The 17,693-nt window shown below is 40.7% G+C and overlaps 1 protein-coding gene across 1 annotated transcript; it reads right to left on the reverse strand.

Moving 5' to 3' along the window:
* Positions 1-6,577: 6,577 nt before the first annotated feature.
* LOC143964064 (olfactory receptor 1M1-like) lies at positions 6,578-8,715 on the reverse strand. Its single transcript, XM_077473771.1, has one exon. The coding sequence runs from the start codon at positions 8,664-8,666 to the stop codon at positions 7,773-7,775; it is 894 nt and encodes a 297-aa protein (XP_077329897.1). The 5' UTR covers positions 8,667-8,715; the 3' UTR covers positions 6,578-7,772.
* Positions 8,716-17,693: the final 8,978 nt, after the last annotated feature.

Genomic DNA, 17,693 nt, shown 5'->3' on the forward strand with positions numbered 1-17,693 from the left:
ATCACATCCCTTCAAGACTGCCTATGCTGATGCTGAGTGACTGTCCTGTTATGTTGATTGTCTATCCTCTTCCTCCTCCGCTGGAGCTACACTTTAAAAATGTATCAGTTGAAAATTACAAACAGATTCAACTTAACACAACAAACCTACACAGTCCCTGTCTTGTTTGCACCGCCTGTATACTGCTGTTCTGAGTATATAGGGCCTGGGGGCCACACGCATTTCCTTCTTTTAATATGGGTACAGGGTTCCCCTTAATATGCGTACAAGACCCAAATAGGCTGGTAACGGGCAGGGAGGGCTCCCCATGCCATTTTTCTCAATGATTTTCAACCATATTGCAGGAACCAGATATAACATTAAAACCGCAAGCAGTTTTAAATGGTGTTATTTCCGTTTAATGTCTTTTTTTTTTCACTTTAATCGTCATTAAAATCAGTGCTTCCGCCAAAACGGAAATTTTTAAAAACATTTTAGGCATTTACCCATGTCCCCTGGGGCAGGAGCCAGGTCCCCAAACCCTTTTTAGGACAGTATCTTGCATATTAGCCGTTAAAATTAGCACTTTTAATTTCGAACGTTCGAGTCCCATAGACTTCAATGGGGTTCTAACGTTCGTACGTACGGGGGGTGTTCGGCTCATCCCTACTCATAAAGGACTGCTGCAGTATAGGGCAGCAGTCAGCAGTAGTGCACCTCAACCCTATATATTGTGGACCTATACCAGTCCTTAAGGATTAGCAGACTGTACCTCACTCAACCCTATATACTGTAGTACGCTATACCTTACCAGTCCTTATAAGGACCTTTGTGGAACTAGTAGGTTGTGAATGATTAGCAGACTGTACCTCAGTCCCTAAACTCATAAAGGACTGCTGCAGTATAGGGCAGCAGTCAGCAGTAGTGCACCTCAACCCTATATATTGTGGACCTATACCAGTCCTTAAGGAATAGCAGACTGTACCTCACTCAACCCTACGTACTGTAGTACACTATACCTTTCCAGTCCTTATAAGGACCTTTGTGGAACTAGTAGGTTGTGAATGATTAGCAGACTGTACCTCAGTCCCTATACTCATAAAGGACTACTGCAGCAGAAGGGCAGCAGTCAAGTATAATATTCTTTCTATATTTGGAAGAAAGAATATTATACGTGTACAAGGCTATTACCATACCAGTCCTGAAAAGAACCTTTGTGGACCTAATAGTAACAGCTACTGATTAAACTGACTGTCCCTCACTGCCACACACAGCTTCCTGCCTGTCCCTATTTAAACTGACAAAACACAGGCTGCTGGAACAATAACTTGAATACCACTCAAAACTATATCCTGTACTACTTTACCATATCAGTCCTGAAAAGGACTTTTGTGGACCTAATAGTAACAGCTAATAATTAAACTGACTGTCCCTGCTGCACACAGCGTCCTGTCCCTCTCTCTACACTGACAAAAGACAGGCTGCTGCAACAATCACTAGCACAGCAGTGCCTCAAACCTATATCCTGGACTACACCTAACACCTATACCATGATACCAGTCCTTAAAGAACTTTTGTGGACCTAATAGCTAGCGATTTGGGTCACTGCAGTCTCTCCCTGCTCCACACAGCAACCTCTCCCTATAGTGACAGAAGAAAGAATGTAAAATGGCCGCCGGATCGGGTCTATTTATAAGTTAGGGGGAATGTCCAAGTGTCCATGTGCTGTAATGTCTCAATTGGCTGTCCTGTACCCCATGATGGATTTGTCATCATAGGACAAAGTTCTTTTACACAGTAAGCACGGAAGTCCGCCGGGCGAACGGCGGCAATAGTCCACCGATCGGGCGGACCGCGAACAGCCAAAATTCGCCGCAAAACGACCGCCGGGCAAACCGTTCGGCCATCCCTATATGTAACTACCCTAAACCAGTCAGATCAATCTCTAAACACATCTTATTGGCAGCAAGGGCAGCAATATTATATAGATGGAAAGATACGGAGCCCCCTACTATTGGAGAAGTAGTCGCTAGACTAAATACCATAGCTGAACATGAGAAAATAATGGCCTATAAGGACAGTAGAGCGCATAGTTACGAATACCATTGGGCACCTTGGAGACGCTAAAATCTTGAATTCTCTTTGTTTGTTTGAGGCCTTATTAAGTTAAGGGCCTCTATTACAGTTTGTGTTATCCTTAACGTTTTTGATACCACATCTTTTCTAATATTGAAATATTGTCACCCTTCATTATATGTTCTTAGAACATAGTTGACAAGTGAGAATCGACTATTGAGTAGAGATGTATTGTTTAATGATTGGAATAGCTCTATGACAATCCCATAACTATAAGATTTCTACCTAAACTGATGAAGCCATGTATGTTATTATAGTGACTGTGCTACTAAAGTAAGGTGACACTGTTATATCATATGCTGTAAAAATGTTCTATATTGTATCCTTTTTATAACGAATAAAAAATGATTAAACATAAAAGTGACAATCTTTGGTCTGCTTCAAAACCAGCAATTGTGTGTCATATGATTGAAACCTCTAGTGTCAATTGGATAATGATATACCAAAGAATGCTTGTAAAAAAACAATGAATATCAATAATCTAAACATCACTAGAATAAATCAAGGTGTATCAGTCAATATGAAGCAGATTATATTATGTACCAAAGATTAGGGGTGAGCTTGATGTTCGGGTCAAACATGAGTTTGACTCGAACATCGGTTGTTCGCCCGTTCGCCAAAGAACGAGCATTAAGGGGCTTTTGCAGGAAATTCGAGCGCCCGCAGAATGCCCCATAATGCACTGCGAGATCGCATTGCATTGCTGCATGATGATTGACCAAAGCATGCACCTGACCTGCAGGCTTTGGCCAATCCCAGTGCCCTCTGCTAAGAGAACCATAATTGGCCAAAGGCATGGCTCATGGGGACTAAGTCCATTCCCCACTCTATATAATGCTGCCGACATGGCGGCCCTGCGTAGTGTTGTTGGCGTGGATGGAGACAGCTTGATTTAGATTAAGCAGGCAGGTTATTCGGTTATTCAGTTAGGGGCAGTGTATTTGATATATATATATATATATATATATATATATATATATATATATATACAGTGGTGTGAAAAAGTGTTTGCCCCCTTCCTCATTTCCTGTTCCTTTGCATGTTTGTCACACTTAAGTGTTTCGGAACATCAAACCAATTTAAACAATAGTCAAGGACAACACAAGTAAACACAAAATGCAATTTGTAAATGAAGGTGTTTATTATTAAAGGTGAAAAAAAATCCAAACCATCATGGCCCTGTGTGAAAAAGTGATTGCCCCCCGTGTTAAAACATACTATAACTGTGGTTGTCCACACCTGAGTTCAATTTCTCTAGCCACACCCAGGCCTGATTATTGCCACACCTGTTCACAATCAAGGCATCACTTAAATAGGAGCTGCTTGACACAGTAAGGTCCACCAGAAGATCCTTAAAAGCTACACATCATGCCGAGACCCAAAGAAATTCAGGAACAATTGAGAAAGAAAGTAATTGAGATCTATCAGTCTGGAAAGGGTTATAAAGCCATTTCCAAAGCTTTGGGAATCCAGCGAACCACAGTGAGAGCCATTATCCACAAATGGCGAAGACATGGAACAGTGGTGAACCTTCCCAGGAGTGGCCGGCCACCCAAAATTACCCCAAGAGCGCAGCGACGACTCATCCAGGAGGTCACAAAAGACCCCACAACAACTTCCAAGGAACTGCAGGCCTCACTTGCCTCAGTTAAGGTCAGCGTTCATGCCTCCACCATCAGGAAAAGACTGGACAAAAATGGCCTGCATGGCAGAGTTCCAAGGAGAAAACCACTGCTGAGCAAAAAGAACATCAAAGCTCGTCTCAATTTCTCCACAACACATCTTGATGATCCCCAAGACTTTTGGGACAACATTCTGTGGACCGATGAGACAAAAGTGGAACTCTTTGGAAGGTGTGTGTCCAAGTATATCTGGCGTAGAAGGAACACTGCATTTCATAAAAAGAACATTATACCAACAGTAAAATATGGTGGTGGTAGTGTGATGGTCTGGGGCTGTTTTGCTGCTTCAGGACCTGGAAGACTTGCCGTGATAAAAGGAACTATGAATTCTGCTGTCTACCAAGAGATCCTGAAGGAGAATGTCCGACCATCTGTTCGTGTACTCAAGCTGAAACGAACTTGGGTTCTGCAGCAGGACAATGATCCTAAACACACCAGCAAGTCCACCACCGAATGGCTGAAGAAAAACAAAATGAAGACTTTGGAGTGGCCTAGCCAAAGTCCTGACCTGAATCCTATTGAGATGTTATGGTATGACCTTAAAAAGGCTGTTCATGCTCGAAAACCCTCTAATGTAACTGAATTAGGACAATTCTGCAAAGATGAGTGGGCCAAAATTCCTCCAGGACGCTGTAAAAGCCTCATTGCACGTTATCGCAAACGCTTGGTTGCAGTTGTTGCTGCTAAGGGTGGCCCAACCAGTTATTAGGTTTAGGGGGCAATCACTTTTTCACACAGGGCCATGATGGTTTGGATTTTTTTTCACCTTTAATAATAAACACCTTCATTTACAAGTTGCATTTTGTGTTTACTTGTGTTGTCCTTGACTATTGTTTAAATTGGTTTGATGTTCCGAAACACTTAAGTGTGACAAACATGCAAAGGAACAGGAAATGAGGAAGGGGGCAAACACTTTTTCACACCACTGTATATATATATATATATATATATATATATATATATATATATATATATATATGTACTCTGCATCCAGTCAGTGTAGCCTATATCTACATTTTACAGTGTATTCCGTGGTGTACTATTTCTAATCTACTTCAGGCAGTGTATTTGATATATATATATATATATATATATATATATATATATATATACTCTGCATCCAGTCAGTGTATTCAGTATGATTATTATTAATTGGCATATCATAATATAGTATCTATAGCCATCAGTATATGACCATATTGATATATGATATAAATCTGTAAAAATATAAATTAAGGAACTGATATAATAATAACTAGATACATATAGGGGTGGTGAGGTAAAGATGTCTCAGATAAGTGCACCTCTCAAGTTCCTCATTTAACCCCTCCGGTCACATGCTATTAAGGGTATATATCCAATAGGATTTACATTTACATAAACAAGCAAATCTTTCACCTTTCGGGACTGACATAGGTATAGACTCTATCCCAAAAAGTTCCAGACCATCAGTACTACCCCCATGTTTGTATTTAAAGTGACGTGGCACACTATGCTTCTCGACCTTATTCTCTATGAACCTACAGTGTTCGCCGAAGCGCGTCCTTATTGCTCACACCGTCCTACCTATATAGAGGTACCTGCATGGGCACCTGAGTCCATAGATTACAGCATATGAACTGTTTGATGTTAAAGATAAGACCATCTTTACTGGTAAACTACTTTTGGCCATGAATAATAAATCTGCATGTTTTACATTTAGTACCTTTACATCTATGGCACCCTATGAGATTAAAGAATTGAGGAGTTTTAAAATAAAGTAGATAAAACCCCAGAGATCAAGAAATCTCTAGTGGTCACCATAATACAGAGTTTATTTTATTTACAAGAAAATTTATATATTTATATATAAACACAGAGTTTAGAAATTTACAAGAAAATTATGTATGCAATACAGTAGGGATGAGAACCAGGGAAAGAGGTGAGATTGGATTATTGGAATGTAAAAAAAAAAAATAAATCATAAACAAGTAAAATTAAACACATGTTCTCTTCCACTTTCTTTTCTCTTTTTTTTTTTTTTTATAATTTTAGGTCAAAACCATCAAACATATAAGGGGTACCCATTATCCCTATTACATCTTCATAATTTATTTATAATTTGGAAATAAATTAGATAGACTTGGTATTACAGCCGTTCACACCTGAACGTTTTGCAGCCCTACGCCTGAAGCTACAAAACGCTGGAGGGGAAAAAATCCATTATTCTCAATGGAGATGGTTCACATCTCCACTCCATGTCGCCTGAAGCCCTACGCCTGAAGCTCAAACAAGTTCCGGACCCTTTTTTGTCGCGTGAATTGGGCTGATTTGGGCGTTTTCATTCCCATAGAAACTAATGGAAACGCTCGATTCGAGCGTTTAGCGCGACAACGAGCGTTTCTACGGGCGTTTTGACGCTGTATCTGCTCAAGAAAAAATAAGCAGATGAAAAATATTTTTCCTATTGGCTGAAAAAAATGCCGAAGTTAAAAAACGCTCGTTGTCGCGCGTTGTAGTGTGACAAAACGCTCGTTGTCGCGCGTTGTAGTGTGACAAAACGCGCGTTGTAGTGTGACAAAACGCTCGTTGTCGCGCGACAAAACGCCGGTAAAAACGTTCAAACACGCTACGCTCAGGTGTGAATGCAGCCTTAAAGTCATGAATACTCATACTTTCTCTCAAAACAGTGCAAGTACCTATGACTTTAATACCAAATCTACCTCATTGTATTCAAAATATTTTAATATATAGGGAAGATCAGTACCCCTTTTCAATGGAGTGGTTTTAACCTAAAATTTAAATTAAAAAAATTGAGTCAAGTGAAAAGACATCCTGTAGTTTTTCTCATGGTCCTTGCAGGAGGGGAAAAAGGTGAGGGTTAGACTGAGTAGTTTCCCCCAGTATGAGGAGAAAATTGTTGTTTGGTCCATACACAAACATAAAACAGTGGCTCCCTGTAGGAGTCAAGTTAATAGTATCTTGCACATCTAGAAGATCAAATGAAGAAAAACCTAGTACACACCACTAGTATTTTTTCATTTCAGCCTTATCCCCACAACCCTTGCCCGGTGGTTGTGAGGGTCTGTGGGTGGGGGACTTCTCGGAATCTGGAAGCCCCCTTTAACAAGAGGACCTCCAGATCCTGGCCTCCCCCTCTGTGTGAATTAGTAATAAGGGACGGTGTACCCCTACCATTTTTCACATAAAAAGCGTCAAAAATGTAAAAAAGACAAGAGATAGCTTGGGACAAGTCCTTTATTAAAAATAAAAATATCCCACGATGTAAGTTCACGCCACCGACGGACCAGAAGAAAAAAAAAGCTGGTTTACAACCCCTTTAAGGAAGATACACACAGAACTGAGACTGTTGAGTTTCTAGTGTCAATAGCAGTGACTGGCAAGTAAAAAAGAGATATTGGGTTCAGTAAGCAGCTGAAAACCCATTGTTAAATCAAGAAATCTCTAGAGGTCATAAAGCAAACCTTTTAACAAAAACAAAACACAGTTAAAGGGGAGTTTTAAGAGGTGCCATGGAATAAAGGTCTAAAGGGTGGTAGCCTTTTAGGAGCCTAATTTGGGCAATTGAACTCTAAGATCTTGTACACACGGTCGGACATTCTGACGGAAAAAAAGTTTGTCGAGAATTCCAATCTGAGAAAGTGCCACGCATGCTCAGATAAAATTCCTAGACCAAAGCTATTAGCTACTAGCCTGAACGTAGTCCCGTCGCAAGGAAATAACGTCATCACGTTACGAACGATCAGATTTTTCGACAACTTGGTCTGACCGTGTGTATGCAACACAAGTTTCGGACAAAATCCGTCAGACAAAATCCGACGGATTTTGTTGTCGGAATGTCCAACCGTGTGTACAAGGGCTTATACCAATGTATTATTAAGCATAGCTTCAGTACGGTAGAAGTCTAATATTTGGATACTAGTGCACACCAAGTTCTCTACAAGTTTAAATAGATATATATTAATAATTTAACTTTTACCAAAGGTTTTGAATAAAAGGCCTTTTGTTTATATACAACATCTTTAAATTGTCTTTGATCTCTTTATTCCTCAAACTGTATATGAAAGGGTTTACAAAGGGAGTAAACACTGTATACAACAAGGACATTATCTTACTGATCGTTCGTGATTGTCCTTCCTTGGGAATCATATATGCAGCAATTAGGGTTCCATAAAATATAAACACAACAGTGAGATGGGAGCTACAAGTGGAAAAGGATTTCAGTCTTCCAGAAAAGGAGGATATCTTTAATATTGATAAAACAATATAAATATATGAAACCACTATCACTAGGAAGGGGAATATTAGCACAGGAACACACAGCAAGGTAATTTCCATTTGAACTCTGGATGTATCTGAGCAAGAAAGTTCCACAAGAGGAGTTAAATCACAAAATAAATAGTCAATAACATTTGGGCCACAGAATTCTAATTGACATACTTCAAGGATTGGTATTAATCCTACAGAACAGCTGAAAATCCAGGATGCAAGAACTAATTGAATGCAAAGTGTTTGTTTCATAATGGAGGTATAATGCAGAGGAGAGCAGATGGCTAGATAGCGGTCATAGGACATCACTGTCAGAAGGAAACATTCAAATGTTCCTGTTGAACCAAGGACATAATATTGAGTGATGCAACCAAAATAAGATATGGAGGACGTCTCTTGTAGAACAATATTTAACATGTTTGGAGCAATATCTGTGATCAGCAAGATGTCAGATATAGAGAGTTGGTAGAGGAAGAAGTACATGGGAGAATGAAGGGTCTTGCTGTAATATATCAGCATGATGATCAAAAGGTTTCCACAGATTGTCACCATGTATATAATAAGGACCAAAGTGAAGAGCAGCAGATTATATATGGCCATTTTGTTAAAACCCACAAAGAAGAATGTGGTGACATTACTTTTATGCGTGGTCTGTGTGAAAATAGAAAACAGTTACATAATTTGTGTTACCGTATATACTCGAGTATAGGCCGACCCGAATATAAGCCGAGGCCCCCAATTTACCCCCAAAAAAACTGGCAAACTTATTGACTCGTGTATAAGCCGAGGGTGAGACATGCCTGTCCATCCCTGTGTGTGTGTCCGTCCATCCCTGTGTGTCCGTCCATCCCTGTGTGTCCGTCCATCCCTGTGTGTCCGTCCATCCATCCCTGTGTGTGTGTGTGTCCATCCATCCATCCATCCCTGTGTGTGTGTGTGTCCATCCATCCATCCATCCCTGTGTGTGTGTGTGTCCATCCATCCATCCCTGTGTGTGTGTGTCTCCATCCATCCATCCCTGTGTGTGTGTGTCTCCATCCATCCATCCATCCCTGTGTGTGTGTGTATCCATCCATCCCTGTGTGTGTGTGTCCGTGTGTGTGTGTGTGTGTGTGTGTGTGTGTGTGTGTGTGTGTGTGTGTGTGTGTGTCCAGCCTACCTGTGTCCCGAGCCTTTGTCCCGAGCCTCCGTCCCGTGCCTTGCCTCCTTGCCTCCGTCCCGTGCCTTGCCTCCGTCCCGTGTCGTGCCTTGCCGCCGTGCCGTGCCTTGCCTCCGTCCCGTGCCTTGCCAGGATCGCCGCGGATCGCCTCGGCGGCCATTGTAAAATTCAAAAGCCGCGCCTCCGCCTTCGCCTGTGATAGGCGGAACACTGAATTTCCCAGCAGCCTGTGTTCCGCCTATCACGGACATCGTCTCATCCTCGTCCGTAGTACGAGGATGAGACGATGTCCGTGATAGGCGGAACACAGGCTGCTGGGAAATTCAGTGTTCCGCCTATCACAGGCGAAGGCGGAGCCGGAGGCGCGGCTTTTGAATTATAGAATGGCCACTGTCTGTCTGCTCGACACGCTGATCGAGCAGGCAGACAGTGATGACTCGAGTATAAGCCGAGGGGGGCACTTTCAGCCTCAAAAAAGAGGCTGAAAATCTCGGCTTATACTCGAGTATATACGGTATGTTTTATTTTTTAGCTCAGTGAATGTTTTCTTTGCTAAATTGACTGCCTCTATTCTTTTAGTTCATTTTTAATGAAAGAAAAATGACATGACTATTGAGAAGAAGTGGAACTCTGGGCAAATAAAAAATAACATATGTACTGTACATACATGATATGTAAAAAAAAAAAAAAAAAAAAAAAAAGCTTTGCAAAACTACATTTACATAGCAAGGAGGGAGTTATATAATTTATTTATATATCATTATATCTCATTTATTTCGTTTCTCCCGAAATTCGTTTTTATTTATTTTGTTTCGTTAAAAAATGCATTCGTCTGAAAGTCCGAAATAATTAAGATCGAATCTGTCATTGAAGGCTTATGGTGTCTGTCGAATGTTCTAAGAAGATTTGACGGAGCAGCGAAACTGTACAACGCCACAATCGTACGTTTCCGGTCGAATGTTCCCCCTACAAGCTATAGTAGAATTCTAATGTTGTATGACACTAATAATAATTATATTTATTAATTATTATTACTAGTCAACCAACATTAGAATTCTTCTATAGCCTATGGGCGAAGCATTTGATCATAAATGTTCACTCGCGTTGACTGCTTCGTCGAATCTTCATGTCTAATCTTTTCTCTCTATCTAGAATAATCTTGGACTAATAGAGTTAGGTTAGGCACATTCAACCTTTTTTGCTATTGTCTCTATAATGTTGAATCTTTTCTCTCTTTGTCAAATCTTTTCTCTCTTTTCTCTCTTGGACTAATAGAGCTAAGGTTAGGCACATTTGACCACAGGTTCGATGGACACAGATTGCTATTGTCAGAGTCATGTCGAATCTCCTATGTATATCGAATTGTTGTCACAATGTAAACAAAAATAAAGCATTTGTATATGTCAAATCTTTCGGTTTTTGGATTCTGCACGTTTGTTATCGTTTGTTAAAAAATTCGGACAAAAATTTTTTTTACAACAGTTTGTATATGTGCCTCCCACTTTTTAAGGGACCAAAAGTAATTAGGCTTGTGCAATTCGTTTCGTAACTAATCGAAATTCGGCCGAATTTTGCATCTTTCGGACATTCGGATGCATCCGAATGTCCAAATAAAAAAATAACAAATTACAACGCATACAAAATAAATATAATGAATTAATTAGAATAAATTCGACATGATTCGAATTTATTTCAACCGCATTCGAAATGATTTCAACTGCATTCGAAATTATTTCAACTGCATTCGAAATTATTTCAACCACATTCGAAAATATTTTGTGACCCGAATTTAGGGCCATGTATTTCGGGGTCACTTGGTGCTAGTCACTTAAAATTTGGATATGTTGTAGTGCTAGTATTATTGTGTTTGCATACCAAATTTGGGGTTTCTAGCTATAAGTGACCCCGAGATATGTGGCCCCAAAATCGGGTCGCAAAATGTTATTAGTTATTAAAGCAGAGAATGACATTTTGCGACCCGATTTTGGGGCAACATATCTCGGGGTCACTTATAGTTAGAAACCCCAAATTTGGTATACAAACACAATAGTACTAGCACTATAACATATCCAAATTTGAAGTGTCTAGCATCAAGTGACCCCGAGATACATGGCCCTAAATTCGGGTTACAAAATATTTTCGAATGTGGTTGAAATAATGTCGAATCATGTTGAAATCATTTCGAATTCGGTAGAAATATTTTCGAATTTGGTTGAAATATTTTCGAATGTGGCCGATTTTTCGAATTCGGTAGAAAACTAAACGAAATCCGAAAACGAATTTAAGGAAGTTAACGAATATAACTAAACGAAATTAATGAATTAACGAATTAAAACGAAACGAAACTAAACAAATTTTTCCCTTTTGCACATGTCTAAAAGTAATAGGACAATTGGCTGCTCAGCTGTTCCATGGCCAGGTGTGTGTTATTCCCTCATTATCCCATTTACAAGGAGCAGATAAAAGGTCCAGAGTTGATTTCAATTGTGCTATTTGTATTTGGAATCTGTTGCTGTCAACTCTCAATATGAGATCCAAAGAGCTGTCACTATCAGTGAAGCAAGCCATCATTCGGCGGAAAAAAAACAAAACAAACCCATCAGAGAGATAACAAAAACATTAGGTGTGGCCATATCAACTGTTTGGAACATCCTTAAAAAAAAAGAACGCACCGGTGAGCTCAGCAACACCAAAAGACCCGGAAGACCCGGTGAAGAAAACACCCTTCACAACAGTTGGCGAGATCAAGAACACTCTCCAGGAGGTAAGTGTATGTGTGTCAGAGTCAACAATCAAGAGAAGACTTCACCAGAGTGAATAAAGAGGGTTCACCACAAGATGTAAACAATTGGTGAGCCTCAAAAACAGGAAGGCCAGATTAGAGTTTGCCAAACAACACCTAAATAAGCCTTCACAGTTCTGGAATAACTTCCTATTGACAGATGACACTATGATCAACTTGTACCAGAGTGATGGGAAGAGAAGAGTATGGAGATGGAAAGGAACTGCTCATGATCCAAAGCATACCACCTCATCAATGAAGCATGGTGGTGGTAGTGTCATGGCGTGGGCATGTATGGCTGCCAATGGAACTGGTTCTCTTGCATTTATTGATGATTTGACTGCTGACAAAAGCAGCAGGATGAATTCTGAAGTGTTTCGGGCAATGTTATCTGCTCATATTCAGCAAAATGCTTCAGAACTCATTGGACGGCTCTTCACAGTGCAGATGGACAATGACCCAAAGCATACAAAAAAAGCAACCAAAGAGTTTTTTTAATTTCAATATATTTTTATTAAGCAAGAAGTATGTAGCATACAAGGTAAGGAATTATATTTGACAATGAGTCGTTGACAATAGATAATACAATATTGATATAATCAGAATACATACATATCAAAGGGAATACAAACTGGTGGAGAAAGGGTAGGTCTATAACAGTAGAAAGACTGAAATATAAGGGGAACGGTCCCTTGTTCCCGGCACCCCATATGGGATCACACTGTGCCCAAGAGCGAGGATCCGCTACCTCGATCAACGTTTCGATGTGAACGGTCAATGTGCAATACAAACATTTTCCTTGAACGTTGCTTCAGCAAACTTTACTAACTGTAAGTATAAAATAGATTCAACCAAGGAATATCAAGAAACAGTAATAGTAACTTAGGAAATAACTCGAGGTAACCAGTTGGCAGTAATCAATAGTAATGAGTAGATTACATAATGGGGAGGAAAGGAAGAGAAAGAGAAGAGAGAAGAAGGGAAGAGAAAAGAAAGAAAGAAAAAAAAAAAAGAAAAACGAGAGGGGGGGAGGAGGGAATGTACAGGTAAGCAAGGATCTGAGTAAGATTAGCCTCTCAGTGAAGTAAAGGCTTAGTTCTGTTATACCATTCTAGCCAGACTGTCCATCTGTGTGTCAGTTTAGATAAGGAACCTTCTGCCGATGCATACATTCGTTCATACATGCCGTGTATATGTGTTAGTTTGATGACTTCTGTGTGAGAAAGATGTTCAGGGGATTTCCAGTTACGTACAATGACCAGTCTTGCTGCCAGGCATATGTGAGTGATTATGTTTTGAAGGTTACGTGGGTATTTATCAATTCCTATGTTAACCTCCCTGGTGGTATGATTCAGTCTGGAATAAGGTGCTGAAAGCGGTACAATTATTTTGCATGGAAATCTGGCGTTTTATTTTGTAGTCCTGTAATTCTTAGGAATAACGCTCTTAAATCTGTTCAAACCAGAGTCTAGCAGACATCCCGGGTATGATAAATTTTATAATATAATAAAGAATAATAAAAAATATTCAATAATGTAATCAAATCCTAAAACACTGAAAAAGGGACACTTTTTGGTTGCTATGGACAATCTCCAAATTTCAGGCAGAAAAAAACAGTATTTATAATATAAAAGTGCATGCAGGGCATTGCACAGACCACTAGGGACAAAGGGGGTGTGTATTTTTTAATACAGCACTGTAATCTGTAAGATTACAGTGCTGTGTGTGTTTTGTGTACTTTTACTTTTTTGAATTTGCCGCCGTTCTCCGCTCCCGTGCGCCGTAACGCCGCAGGGAACGGAGCTCGGCGGCATTCGGCACTGTGAATCGAGCGCAGGACGGCTCGACCACACAGCGCGGCGGACATCGCTGGATCCAGGGGACAAGGTGAGTAACTCTCCCTGTGTCCTCCCCTGCATCGAGCGAAGCCATCCCGAGTCTGGCTCGGGGTTACCGCTCCTATAATTAAAATCTCAACCCGAGCCAGACTCGGGATTACCGCTAGGGGGGTTAAGGAGTGCCAATTCAGGAGTTGGGGGGGAGGCGATGTGTGTGATATCTGATATGAGGTGGAAAGTGTTTGTCCAGAATTGAGTCAATTTAGGGCATTCCCACAAGATGTGGTATAAGGTACCTAGGGAACCGCAGAGTCTCCAGCAGTTAGGATCGGTGGAAGGACTAAATCTGTGAATTTGTGTAGGGGTGAGGTACCACCAAAGATTACATTTGAGGGAGAGATCCCAAAGGTTAGCTGATTTAGTCGCTATGAAGGTAGCGCGTAGAGCGTGGTGCCATTGTTGTGTAGAGTATGTGGAGTTTAGATCTTTTTCCCAAGTTAACATAGGGGGCAGTTTCTCAAAGCTATTTTTATCATCCAGAAGAGCATAAAAGAGAGAGATACCTTTGGTCGATGTGGATTTTTTTGAGAGGTAGTGCCAAGCCACTGTCGGTAGAGTACGATGGAGAGAGGGAGTATTCAGGAGGCAATGTGATATTTGGACATATTTGAAATAGTCCGTGGTTGGCAATGAGAATTTTTCTTGTAAGGAGGTGAATGGGAGTAAATATCCGTTAGCATTGTCGTATAAGTCTGAGATGTGGGATATACCTTTGTCCCGCCAAGTGGAGGTCTGTAAATCCGCTATCAGTAAGTGTAACGTCTCTATGGGGAGAGGAATTTCGCAGGTAGGGGCTGTGGTAGGTAAGTGATCGAATAAATAATTAAATGCTGCCAAGGATGCCTTAATGGTTGGTGATAGACGGTGATCTGTCCTCCTAATTTTAGGTGCGGATAAAAGCCAATTTCCTAAATGTTTGCCCAGGATTTGAGAAGCTTCCATATTGCTCCAGTGATTGTTTGGGTCAGAGATGAACCAAGCTTTAAGTTGAGCCAAAATTGCTGCGTAATAGTAATGTTTAATATCTATGTAACCCATGCCCCCTATCCTTCTGTGTTTTGTAAGAAGATGTCGTGCTATTCGAGGTTTTTTATCTTGCCAAACATATTTACGGAGCAAGGATTGTATTTGTGTGAAAAAGGAGGATGGTAGAGGTATGGGTAGAGCACGGAATAAATAAAGTAGTTGGGGGAGTTTGAGCATCTTAAATGCTGCGAGTCTGCCTGATGCGGAGAGGGTGAGCTTAGAAATATTGGCAAGGTCTGCGGGAAGTTTAGTTAAGAATGGAACAAAATTTGCTTTATATAAGGCAGTAGGGTTGAACGTAAGGGCAGTGCCCAGATAGGTGAGGGAGTTTGATGACCATGCATATTGATATTTGTTGCGCAAGTGTTGTTGGATTGGTTGAGGCAAGGCTAAAGGTAATATGAAAGACTTTGTCACGTTCACTTTATAATACGATACACAACTAAAATCATCCAGTAAGCTTTGCACAGAAGCCAGGGAAGAAGAGGGATTAGTCAACGTGAAGATCACGTCATCAGCAAAGAGGCTAATCTTGTGTTCTTTATCGGCAATTGAAACTCCCGATATAAGTGTGTGGGAACGCACTTTAGCCGCGAGGGGTTCAATTAACAGATCGAAGATTAGAGGCGAAAGGGGGCATCCTTGACGGGTGCCATTGGATATGTTAAACTCAGTGGATAACATGGATGAGCAATAAACTTGTGCTGAGGGGGTAGAATACAAGGCCAAAATAGCCATTAATATATGACCTTGAAAGCCAAATTTTTCCAATGCTTGTTTTAGGTATTGCCAGTGGACCCGATCGAATGCCTTCTCCGCATCCAAGGATAGAAGCAGAGAAGGCATCCGATGGGCCACCGCATGATGGATTATGTTGACCATACGTCGGGTTGCGTCAGACGTTTGGCGGCCTTTAATAAATCCTGACTGGTCAGGGTGTATCAGTTGTGGCATAATATCATTCAATCTATTAGCTATTACTTTAGCAAAGAGTTTTACATCATGGTTTAGTAGGGATATAGGACGAAAATTTTGTGTGGAGGTTGGTTCCTTCCCTGGCTTCGGAATTGTTATGATTAAAGCTTTCAACATTTCATGTGGAAGAGAGGCCGAGGAGGCAGCCGAATTAAACACTGGAGTAATGTGTTTGGTGAGAATATGGTGAAATTGTTTAAAATATTCACCCACAAAGCCATCAGGCCCGGGTGCTTTGTTGTTAGGTAGGGATTGGATGGCATGAGTGATTTCTGCTACCGTGAAGGGTGCATTTAGTTCAGTTAGTTGGGAGGGAGATAGGCTGGGCAAACAAGTTGTATCTAAAAATGCTTTGATTTGTAGGGATGTTGGTTGGGGTTGGTCTTGGTTATCTTTCAAGTTATAGAGAGCACTATAATAGGTGCTAAAGGCGTTTGCGATGGCTTGTGGATCAGTCAGTTTGACATTGGTATGTGGGTGATGGACGTAAGGAATACGGAACTTAGTGGAGTATCCCTTAATTTGATGGGAGAGCAGTTTGCCTGGCTTATTACTTTCCGCATAAAATCTCATTTTTAATCGTTTTTGGTGTTTATCATGGGTTTCAATCAATAAGGACCTGAGTTCTAATCTGAGGGCAATGAGTTTAGCCTTAAGTGCTTGTGTGGGAGTGTGCTTGTTAAGGAGATCAGTAGTTTGGATGTCTGTCAATAGGGTGTTCATTCGCTGCCTCCTTTGCCTCTTATCTCTAGCCCCTAATTGAATAAAAAGACCGCGCATATATGCTTTATGTGCTAACCAAAGGATATGAGGGTCAGTCACTGAGCCAGTGTTATTTTCAAAGAATGACATTAGATTGTCCTGTAGGACCTGTGCATGTTGTGGGGATTGCAGTATCCTGGTATTCAATCTCCATAACTAAGTTGGATTACATTTAGTGGTATCCTCAATGGTCAAGCTTACAGGGGAGTGGTCAGACCAGGTGGTCAGATGTATATTTGAAGCAGATATTTTCTGCAGAGTCCATTGATCTGTGAGAAAAAGGTCTATACGGGAATATGAATTATGACAAGGAGAGAAAAATGTGAAGTCTTTTTCGTCTGCGTGGAGACATCGCCATGCATCGTAGATTTCAAGTTAATGTAGAAGCGAGTTTAGTTCAGGACGTTTCCTTGTGGTATGAGATGATGCATCTAGGATAGGGTCAGGGGTGCAGTTGAAGTCACCACACCATACAATAGTGCCATGTTGAATTTCTTTAACTTTTTTATGTAACTTTCGTAGGAAACGAGATTGATGTGTATTGGGGACATATATATTGACTATAGTGTAAGGGGCATCATTAATATAACATTTCAGAATAATATACCGTCCTCCTGAGTCAAGAAAACATTGGTCTTGTCGGAAAGTCAAGGAGTTGTTAATAGCTATGAGCACTCCCTTTTTTTTTTGATCCGCGTTGGCTGTGTAGATGGTAGCAAAGTTTCTGTTGGTGCAGGAGGGGGGGTTACTGGCTAGGAAGTGTGTCTCTTGTGCACATAATATGTCGCATTTGGTTTGTTTAGCTAGAGCCCATAAGGAGGCTCTTTTGGCGGGATGGTTCAGACCCTTAGCATTAATTGTAACAATGGTTATTGTCATGGTGTGAACTTGAGGGATAGCTGTTGTAACTGAAAGTAAAAATATCGTCGCTTACTTCAGAGATGAGGACGATGTCTGCTTTGTGCGCAAGAAACTCGTCAATATATGTCGTTAAGTAGAGATCGTCTATCAATCTGCATGTGCGG

This window comes from Lithobates pipiens, unplaced genomic scaffold, assembly GCF_037356315.1.
Source record: "Lithobates pipiens isolate NorthernLeopardFrog02 unplaced genomic scaffold, aLitPip1_a1.2 Scaffold_8, whole genome shotgun sequence".
Lineage (NCBI taxonomy): Eukaryota > Metazoa > Chordata > Amphibia > Anura > Ranidae > Lithobates > Lithobates pipiens.